Here is a 10,298-nt window from a genome sequence, read left to right on the forward strand (position 1 = left end):
GGCTTCCCCCAGCGCTCACGAGGCGCGGCACCCGGCGCCCCCCTCTCGTGCGAGCGCCCCGCGGCTTTAAGGCCCACCGAGCTTGGGGCAGGGTAGCGGGGGTCACAGGGTGCGAGTTCGTTAGGGCAACAGCGCGGTACGGGACGGAGGTACCGGCTTGGGAAGCCCGCGTGGGCCCGGGCCCCAGGCCCAGCCGCGGCAGGTAAGGGGCAGTGGCGGCAAGAAGGCCTCGGACGTACTCTCAGCGCCGAAGGGCTGGCTTCGGTCGCGGGAAGTACGCAGACCTGCAGCCCCCAGTTGGTGACGGGCTGGCTCTGGGAGAAAAGGAGCGTAGGCGGCGCGAGGGCGGGGAGCGCCGGTACCTTCAGGTCGGCCAGGAGCGCGAATAGGCCAGGGACCCCTCACCACAACCCAGAACCCCATACTATCTATCCCCCGGGACCTACGGGGACCTGCCGCCATTCCCCTCCCCCTTCTTGGCGGGTAAAGAGAGAACGGTTTGTAGGAAGACGCATGCGCGTGAAACTAAAACGGCTGAAGCTCGGATAATCGCGGGAAGGCGCAGGCGCAGAAAAGCCTGGCTGCTTTAAGGAGGTGGGAGGGGCTGAGCCCAAAAGGCTTGTGTATAGTAACTTGAGGGCGGGAGGCAGTCCGGCTCCTGAGATTACGCATGCGCCCGAGCTCTGTGTGACGCAAGGGGGCGGTGCGGGCACCTGACTGCGCGTGCGCAGATGTTGCTCAAAGGTCCTTATTTAGGTTGCGCAGGCGCCCGCTAGCCATTTCTTCTCAGCCACGCCGTAGTCTTGTGTGCAGGTTAGTGTTTGTTCCTCGGTGTGTACGGCCCAGCGGCCCCCGAGGGTACCGTTTTCGTGAGGATTGCCTGCCCGCGGACCTCTGTAGAGCTCGGGGGCCCTTAGCAGGGTGCGGGCTGCCGTCAGGAGCCAAGAGTCGTTCGCCGCGTCGGGCGGGGCCGCCGAGGCCTGCAGGCCGCGCCGACTCCATTGTGTGAGATGTCGGAGGAGGCGGAGCGGAAGCGGCCGCCGCCATTTCCTGGCCTCCACGCTGGCGCGAGGTCGGACCCCCTCGGCTCGGGGCGCCAGTGCCCGGTGCGCACAGCGGCTGCGGGGGCCCGGCCGCTGGCCGAGGGGGTGTCTGGGGTTGGAGTCGCCGCAGTGGGGGCGTCCGCACGGGCTCGACTCGCTGAGGCGCCCTGGGCCGGCGGGGCGTCTCGGGAGCGGAGGGCCGCTCCATTCTAACGTGTCTCAGGTCTGTCACTCCGCCTTGCAGTCCTTGCGACGCCGGCATCCGCGGAGAGACGATGATGTTGGGCACCGAGGGCGGCGAGGGGTTCGTGGTGAAGGTCCGGGGCTTGCCCTGGTCTTGCTCGGCAGACGAAGTGCAGCGTTTTTTTTCTGGTGAGTTTGAAGCGAAGGCGGGAGTTGAGCTGCCCAGGCGGGCGGCGGGGCGGGCGGGCGGGGAGGCGAGGCGGCGGCGGCGGCGGCCGTGCTGGGCCGGGCCGGGGCGCCCCCTGGCGGGGCGCGGGCGGCAACCGTTCCCGCGGGCCAGCTCGCTCCCTGCCGGCCGCTGTTACGCAATGGAAATTGCGAAAGCCCCGCCCGCCCTCCCGGCTCCAGGGGAATGCGGTTTCTGGCGGATTTTCTTTCCCTTTATCTGCCTTTCAGTACTGGTTCTTCTATGGATGTGCTTTAGAAAGGATTGGTGGGGACAGATGGAATTTCTGCCTCAATTTGGAAAAATTTGTTCAGTAGCTGGGCAAATAATTGCAGTATTTTGCGAAATCTTAAAGTATAAATCCTTCCCAATTTGGTGTTTCCTTGAAAAGAGGTATTTTTCTGCTTTGGAAAGTTAAAATGTCACTTCTTAATTTCAGGCAATTTTCCTAATCAAGATTTGGTAATTGAAGAGTTCTTACACATCTAGTTTGATCTGGCTCATTTTACAGTTGAGGACACTGAAGCCCAGGAAAGTTTTCTTGCCAATGTAGCTTTTTTCAGTATGTAGGTTTCCTGAATAATTTATCCCAAATGTCCTTGTTCTCATTATTAGTGTACGTTTAGACTGAAAGATACATTTGAAAGAAATTTTTAGGTTTTGGAAGGTTATTTGTAGTATTGACTTGCTATCTGAATTTAGTGGGTGTAACGGAAAACGACCTGTAAAACAAGAACCAAGTACACTGGAAGCCACCTTGCAGTGGGCAAGACTGGGTTTGGCTTCAGCTGTGCAACTTGGAGCGTTTTAGCTTGGTAACATTGATCCCCTTTCAGGTGAGTATTGGCCTTGCAATTCGGATTCAAGCAAGAAATTGTAATGTTGCCAGTAGAGTAAAACCATCAAATACCCCAAGACAGAACGCCAGGCTAAGTTTGTTCAGAAGATGGCCATAAAATCACGAGGTCCAGAAGTAACAGTTTGCTGAGTTACAAAGGTTGCTTAATGGAGACACTTGTATAGTGAGGACTTGGGGATAACTTCATTAAGAAACTGCTTTGAGTATTGGATTTTCTTCATTGGGAGTGTCACGTAGGGAATACAGAAGTTTGATCGTGAGAAGTTGGTAATACTTAGATCATTCTAGGCTTTGCAGATTATCTGCTTTGTAGTGGGGGCACGAATGGGCATTTCACCTATATCACCCAGAGGTGGTTTTTAGTTTTAAATTCTGTATTAACGGTTGTTTTCTTTCCAGACTGCAAAATCCAAAATGGGGCTCAAGGTATTCGTTTCATCTACACCAGAGAAGGCAGACCGAGTGGCGAGGCTTTTGTTGAACTTGAATCAGAAGATGAAGTCAAATTGGCCCTGAAAAAAGACAGAGAAACTATGGGACACAGATATGTTGAAGGTTTGATTTACATTGCCCTAGTAACAGTAAATAAAACATTATACAAATAGAGATCTACCTTACCCCTTCTGAATTTTAGGTATTTGACCGCATGGAAATGGTCATCTAAGAGAGTTTTTGCAGCTCTTCCTAGATTATCTAAAGACCCAGGAAGTCTGAACTTTGTTACCTAATTTTCCAAAGTTGACTAATTCTAAGCACCTTTTTCAGTATTCAAGTCAAACAACGTTGAAATGGATTGGGTGTTGAAGCATACTGGTCCAAATAGTCCTGACACGGCCAATGATGGCTTTGTACGGCTTAGAGGACTCCCCTTTGGATGTAGCAAGGAAGAAATTGTTCAGTTCTTCTCAGGTATGTAGTCGTGTTTGTTGTTGAGCAGTGAGTTCTGGCTAGCTTCTGGCAACATGATTTAATAGACCTTAAAAAGTTGAGTAGCTTAGATATTTAAATAGGCTGAGTATATGCAGATGAATTAATGTTTTCTTCTTCCTGGAGACCTTCAAATAATTTAAGCCCATCTTAAAGGTGGAAATTAAGTACTTCCAAAATGCTAACTTTGCTTATATTTAGTATTGTAGTTCAGAGTAGATCTTTGAGGATTGTCCTCAACAGCTTAACTACTTTCCTCACAATGCTGTTCAACAAAGTACTTCAAGTTAAAGGTAAGCTCCCTTAACATTAGATTAGTATGAGTTAGGTTGTAATTTATGGCAAGTGTCTGTGTTGTAAGACACTGGGTCTTGGGACCAGAAATGTGTCTAACGCTCTCTTTATGCAAGAAAACTGTTACAGAAACAATTGGTTTAGCTAGCGAATTATAAACTTACTGAACGCCAATCTAAGTGTAGGTTGAACATAGTCTCAGTATCTGAAGTACAGGAAGTGTTTCGAAATTGTTTTGGGCCTAAAGTATTTGAATGTTTTTATGCTGAAGAGCTGATAAAATTGCATGTTTAGCAGAATGTTAGAGCATATATTTTAAATACTATTGCTTAATATTCATGATGTGATAAACTGGAATTAAGAACAAATCCTTTCATGGTTTAGTGTAGTATGTATGAAAATTTTGACTTAGATATGTATCAAGTCCTAATATTTTGCCAGAATTTTTGAAATCAAGTCTGTTTTGATTGTTTTTGTCTAAATTGGTGAGAACTGAATGCTATTTGTCAACGTTAAATATGAACATAATTTCATATCTTCTAGGAAAGTGCTTTAAGCCCTTTTTGTAAGCTTGGGAATGTATCCACGGAAAGGATTTTTCATAGACGGAATTTCCAGAAGTGAATCATACTACTGTTAGAGCATAAGAGTGCATGATTGTGTTGTGTAGATCAGTTGTTTGTTGAAAGTTTAGATTGTATGTTTGTCAATTACATGACTAAGCAATGTTTCAATATGTATGTAAAATGTTTAAATGTGTACTTTTTTTAAAACTTGAAGTTCCACTAACTTAAAACATTGAAATATGAAATGAGGTAAAAGGTGTGTCTTGAATTTAGTAAAACTGTTGTATTTAATGCTTGAAACTTTTTAAAATTTTTGTGTAATTCTCAACATTAAGTTGCATAGATAAATATGTGTTCTAATAATTGTTGAATTCTTAATACATCCTGTGTTCAGCAAGTTTTTTCTTACATATCATGCCATGGGCTGTGTTAAGAATTGAGTTATAGTTTGTAATAATGGAACTTCATATTATCTGCAATGCATATTTAAAGAGTACTTGTTGAAAGCATACCATTCACCTAAAGTTAAAATTCTGGTTTATTTAAAGCTATAAGAAGAATCATTTCTGGGCTTGTGATGTTAATATTGCCCCCCTACTGGGGTTATTTGTCCTTGGGTTGAAGGGTTGGAAATCGTGCCAAATGGGATAACATTGCCGGTGGACTTCCAGGGGAGGAGTACGGGGGAGGCCTTCGTGCAGTTTGCTTCACAGGAAATAGCTGAAAAGGCTCTAAAGAAACACAAGGAAAGAATAGGGCACAGGTGGGGATGGATGGTTGGTTGGATTTGTCACTTTTCTTATGGTAAACAATTAAATCCATATTCTCTCTGCTTAGAATCTAGGAAGAAAATCTGATTCCTAGCCCCAACTGATTGATGTTTTGCCCCAATTTTTAAACTTTTCCTATGTCAAAGTCTCATAATGCTTTCAGGTTAAATTTTAGGTTTTGAAATTGTCCCCAGTTAATTTGGTCTATTTTCCAATTTTGTAAGAGTCCTAATTAACCCCAGTCAATGGAGTTGAGAGACTATGGCTTTAAAAATGTTAATGCAAACCTGGCTTTAGCTGTAATAACACCCACCTAGTAAATTAATATTACCATAAGAAAATGTGATATTTTCTGATCTTGTTTTTAAAGTTGAAATGCAACAAACTTTTCTTGCTGTATAAATATTCTGCATATGTATTAATAAGCATAGCTTTCAAGAAATTGTCACAAAAGGTTTTATTCTCTTTGCTTGTGACTATTTTTCATTGAAGCATGCGCTTACCTATGCTGATTCCTACTAAAAGCATAGGCTGGGGTATTTATTGGCGAAAAGAAATGTGTAGTGTGGGCTAGACTGTTGGTGGAGGCTGGCTTTTTAGCCCACTTGCTATACATGCTGCCAATGGATTTAAGACATGAAATGTTGAAAGTTGAGTGGAAATCTTTCCCTCCTAAAACATTTATTTACAGTACTCCTCTCTACCCCTAAGGTTGGGCTTTGCCTCAGAGGAGTGAGTTTTTTCTATTAAGTTTACATTAAATAATCTTAAAATTGAGTGAATTTCTGGTCATTGCCTACACAAATATAAGAAATCTGGCTTTAAATATTAGTCAGTTTCATGGCTATGACTACATTGTTTTCTTGTGTAACTAAATACTTGTATGAAGTGAACTAATGTTCTCTTTCCCCTCCCCACCCCCTTCCCTCTTGGACAATGCTTTAGGTATATCGAAATCTTTAAGAGCAGTCGAGCTGAAGTTAGAACTCACTATGATCCACCACGAAAACTTATGGCCATGCAGCGGCCAGGTCCCTATGACAGACCTGGGGCTGGCAGAGGGTATAACAGCATTGGCAGAGGAGCTGGCTTTGAAAGGATGAGGCGTGGTGCTTATGGTGGAGGTAGGTGAGAATATGCAGGCGTCACGGGTCTGTCTGTGCTAAGTGTTTCTATTTAGTGATTGTACTTTTTGTCTTTCAGGTTATGGAGGCTATGATGATTATAATGGCTATAATGATGGCTATGGATTTGGGTCAGATAGATTTGGAAGAGGTAAGGTAAGAATTGAATTTCTCATCTGAAGGATACTTACACTCTTGTTCATCTAGACCTAAATTATTGTTTTTCAGGAATGTCAGATCACAGATACGGGGATGGTGGCTCTACTTTCCAGAGCACAACAGGACACTGTGTACACATGCGGGGATTACCTTACAGAGCTACTGAGAATGACATTTATAATGTAAGTGTAGGTTAAGTCCACAAGTTGTCTATTTCAGTAAAGCAGTAAAAACATGGTTCTTAAGCTATTTAAGTGAAACAGCATGTTAAAATTTTATGGTTTTTATATCAATTAATATTTGACTTGATTCTCTGAAATACCTTACATTTAGTTTTTTTCACCACTCAACCCTGTGAGAGTACATATTGAAATTGGTCCCGATGGCAGAGTAACTGGGGAAGCAGATGTCGAGTTTGCAACTCACGAAGATGCTGTGGCAGCTATGTCGAAAGACAAAGCAAATATGCGTAAGTGTGATTTAAGGATCTTCTCTGTACAGGTAGTTGTGTGACAGATGATTAGGATAAGGAGGATAGTAGATAGTAAGGAGGGGTGTAATATTTGTTCTCCAGTGATAAGGTTAATTCTGTGGGATGTTTAAAAATGTGAGGGTTTTAAGTTAGTTTGATTGAAAGGGCTTCGTGATACGAACACTGACTTTTAAAGTATATCTTTAAATGACAAACTTAAAGCAATTTAGATGAACATTTAAAAGGGTTTTTGAAACCTACATAAACTAAATTACCTGAAAAGCAGCTAGAATTTTTTACCAGAAGTAAAGTTCACAGATCTAATTAAGAACTTAAGTGCTTGTCCTGTTTTCTTTCACCAACAAACATTTTCAAACTTTTTTTTTCTCATTTCAGAACACAGATATGTAGAACTCTTCTTGAATTCTACAGCAGGAGCAAGCGGTGGTGCTTACGGTAGCCAAATGCTAGGAGGCATGGGTTTGTGTAAATATCACTTTAGTGTCTTTTTTTTTAAGCTAACCTTGTATGCCTTTTCTCTCATTTCAGAACACAGATATGTAGAACTCTTCTTGAATTCTACAGCAGGAGCAAGCGGTGGTGCTTATGGTAGCCAAATGATGGGAGGCATGGGCTTGTGTAAATATCGTTAGTTTTTTTAAAAACCAAAACATTTATATCTGTATAAGTCAATTATATAAGTTAAGTTAATTTATATTTAATGAGTTTAGCATAATTTAGGCAAAGAAAAGTTTTGATTTGAATTGTGTGTCTGCCTTAAGTCCTTGTGAGTTGCATAAAATGCTTAGATAAGTAATTATTTGGAAGTACTTTTGGGGGAGGGGACTACCAGAAAGAAAGTAGTTGAATTGTCTTAAATATGAAGTGTAAATCTAAAAGTAATAATTACCAAAAAAACACAGGGTCAGAATAACTTTAAAATTTGGGCATAAGTTAGTTGGGCATAATTAGATGTTCAGTGATACTTGTACTTATCCTTAATATGTCAAATTATGGGGTGAAAACCCCACTAAAACCACTTAAGCAGTTTCATAAGGTCTCAAAATGCCTCTACTTATGGAACCATGTGGATTCAGTCCTGCTGATGTGTATACTGTTGGCCTTGTGGATTATAAATGACTAGTTCAAATGATGGTTAGAAAGGTAGTCTGATCATAGTCAGTATGTAGAAGGAAGCAGAGGGTTATAGTAATGTAAGATCAAGACTGGAAAATAGTAGATGTAGAGTTACAAGCCCGGTACCACCAGGTACCACATTACATAAGGAACAGGGTTCTAATGTTCTCTTAACTTAACAGCGAACCAGTCCAGCTATGGGGGTCCGGCCAGCCAGCAGCTGAGCGGTGGTTATGGAGGCGGCTATGGTGGCCAGAGCAGCATGAGTGGATATGGTAAGTGTGTTTTTTTTATATTTCTTAGGAAAAGGTTTAGGCAGGTTCCTTTAGTTGGGGGAATACGTAGGCTTCTTTTTGGTGAAATTGGGTTATTAAATGTATACTTTTGATCCTAATGTAACTGATCTAATTAACTTAATTTTCAGAATCTTTGGGAGGGGGAAGTGTTCATTAATTAAAAATAGTCATTCAGTCATTGTTGCAACTTGGAATAATGTCGAGCCAGAAAACATCTGCCTCCATTTGTTAAAACATTAAATAAAATAGTTCACTTTTTCTGTCTTTTTGTTTGCATTAAATCCATTTTAGATGGAGGGAGAATTTTAAATGGTAGAATGGTGGTTGGGCTCAGGACCGTATTTACTAGTCAGTTAACTAGTCAGATTGGTTTTATTTATTAATTTTTTTTTCAATTGGTCTAAAGAATGGTGATTTTGGTATTATAGTCTTACCCTACAAAATCCTTTTGCAGACCAAGTTTTACAGGAAAACTCCAGTGATTTTCAATCAAACATTGCATAGGTAAATATTTTCTCAAAAAATATAATTTAAATTCCCAATAGCAAATACTGATATGTTGTAATAACACTATTTCTATAGCAGTCAATGGCTCTGACTTAACTCCATGGAGGCTGCCATTTTGGGCACAGTGAGTTGCCTTTAGTCCAGCTCTGTTGTCTCACTTCCTGCCCACCATGAATAGGAAAAGCAAGAGACTGCCCCATGCTCCCTATTCATACATGCCATTCAATGGACACATTGTGAATGTTTATGGTAAAATTTTTTTTAAAATGCCTTGTTTAGCTTTAAAAACAACATGAAGTAATTTTGCAATTTTTGAAAAACACTAGTTTTCCTTTAAACTTAAATTTTCCACGTTGATCCTGAAGCATCCACTTAAAACGGTAGCACGCGAGTCTGGCAAGTTGGTGCTGCAGAGAAAAGGGGTTACTTGAGACTTGTTTGGAGTCGGGAGTCCCTTTTCCCAAACATGCTTCTCGCCACTTGGACAGCAGCCATTTGTACTCGTATACTTTTTAAACTTTTCTTGGAATGCTGTATTTTAGTTGACTGCTGACCTGATGCTTCTCCTGACTTGTCAACTTGATCTCTTTGCAGGCAGCCAAGGCGCAGTGAACAGCAGCTACTACAGTAGTGGAAGCCGAGCGTCTGTGGGAGTGAACGGAATGGGAGGGCTGTCTGGCATGTCCAGTATGAGTGGTGGATGGGGAATGTAATTGGTCCTGATCACTCACTCTTGGTCAACCTTTTTTTAAAAGAAAAACAAAACTTAAGTTTTAACAGTTTTGCAATACGAGCTTGTGATTTATGCTTACTCTAAGTGGAAATCAGGATTGTTTTAAAGACTTCAGTAAGGTTCAGTATTTTTGAACACAACTTTCATCTAGGGTGTAACAACTAAATTGAGTAAACTATAACTGTTAAATAATTTTCCGCTTTTCTCAAGTTAGTTATATTGTAGGATGTACTTAAGCAGTAAGTGTATTTAGGTTAAAGCAGTTGAATTATGTTAAACGTTGCTCTTATACATTACATTGAACACTGTTTGGATGCATGTTGAAAGACATGCCTTTTTGTAAAACTCAACATAGGAGCTGTGTCTACAATTAAAAGTGAAACATTTGGCATGTTTGTTAATTCTAGTTTCATTTAATAACCTAAGGCACGCGAGTTTAAGCTTTTTTTTTTTAAGTTAATGGGGGAATTTTGAGACGCAATACCAATACTTTAGGAATTTTGGTCTTGGTGTTTGTATGAAATTCTGAGGCCTTGATTTAAATCTTCATTGTATTGTGATTTCCTTTTAGGTGTATTGCGCTAAGTGGAACTTGTCAAATAAATCTTCCTTTTAAAAACTGCACTTTGTCTTGTCTGTGCTTCAGTGTCATGTGGACTCTTTCTTGGTGCTCTATTCCTGCCTGGGGCGTAGGTGACAGTGGCCCACGTCTCTGAGGCACAGGCTCGGCAGTTGAGGCTGTTGTGTAGATGTCTTCAGACTTCTCTTCCTCCAGTGTAACCTGAAGGTAAATGGTAGCTTTGGGGCCCTGTGGAAGGGCTGTATGTTTGGCCTGGCTGCACAGGACCTGATCTGAACTGCCTTTGACTTGCTAAGCACTTGCACAAAGCCAAGGGAGAGGCCGAGGTGTTCTCACTGCATGTTCTGCATGTCCACGGGAAACCTCCAAGCATGGCCGAGGAAGTGCCAGGGGCAGTGGGGTGACTGAGGAGCTGCCCTTCC

General features: G+C 42.3%; 1 protein-coding gene across 8 annotated transcripts; it reads left to right on the forward strand.

Annotated features, from left to right (window-relative positions):
- Positions 1–675: 675 nt before the first annotated feature.
- On the forward strand, positions 676–9,920 carry HNRNPH1 (heterogeneous nuclear ribonucleoprotein H1). Of its 8 annotated transcripts, none has more exons than XM_032464904.1 (14): positions 677–813; positions 1,288–1,415; positions 2,711–2,866; positions 3,077–3,220; positions 4,723–4,861; positions 5,814–5,992; positions 6,072–6,143; positions 6,200–6,333; positions 6,485–6,620; positions 7,020–7,079; positions 7,173–7,232; positions 7,943–8,035; positions 8,511–8,560; positions 9,158–9,920. In XM_032464904.1, the coding sequence occupies exons 2-13, from the start codon at positions 1,319–1,321 to the stop codon at positions 8,558–8,560; spliced, it is 1,320 nt and encodes a 439-aa protein (XP_032320795.1). In that variant the 5' UTR covers positions 677–813; positions 1,288–1,318; the 3' UTR covers positions 9,158–9,920. The 8 variants fall into 8 exon arrangements, with proteins under 8 accessions (XP_032320793.1, XP_032320795.1, XP_032320796.1 ...); XM_032464903.1 differs by having other exon boundaries at positions 678–813; positions 7,173–7,262; XM_032464905.1 differs by lacking the exon at positions 7,173–7,232 and having other exon boundaries at positions 7,020–7,109.
- The last annotated feature ends 378 nt before the right edge of the window (positions 9,921–10,298 follow it).

Source organism: Camelus ferus, chromosome 22 (assembly GCF_009834535.1).
Source record: "Camelus ferus isolate YT-003-E chromosome 22, BCGSAC_Cfer_1.0, whole genome shotgun sequence".
Taxonomy (NCBI): Eukaryota; Metazoa; Chordata; class Mammalia; order Artiodactyla; family Camelidae; genus Camelus; species Camelus ferus.

What these genes read in the sequence shown, in the direction of transcription:
- HNRNPH1 (XM_032464899.1), top strand. Translation starts at nt 1,319, where the DNA reads ATGATGTTGGGCACCGAGGGCGGCGAGGGGTTCGTGGTGAAGGTCCGG. An exon ending in AATTGTTCAGTTCTTCTCAG is followed by an intron (nt 3,221 to 4,722) that starts GTATGTAGTCGT and finishes CTTGGGTTGAAG; the next exon opens with GGTTGGAAATCGTGCCAAAT. An exon ending in GATGGGAGGCATGGGCTTGT is followed by an intron (nt 7,263 to 7,942) that starts GTAAATATCGTT and finishes TTAACTTAACAG; the next exon opens with CGAACCAGTCCAGCTATGGG.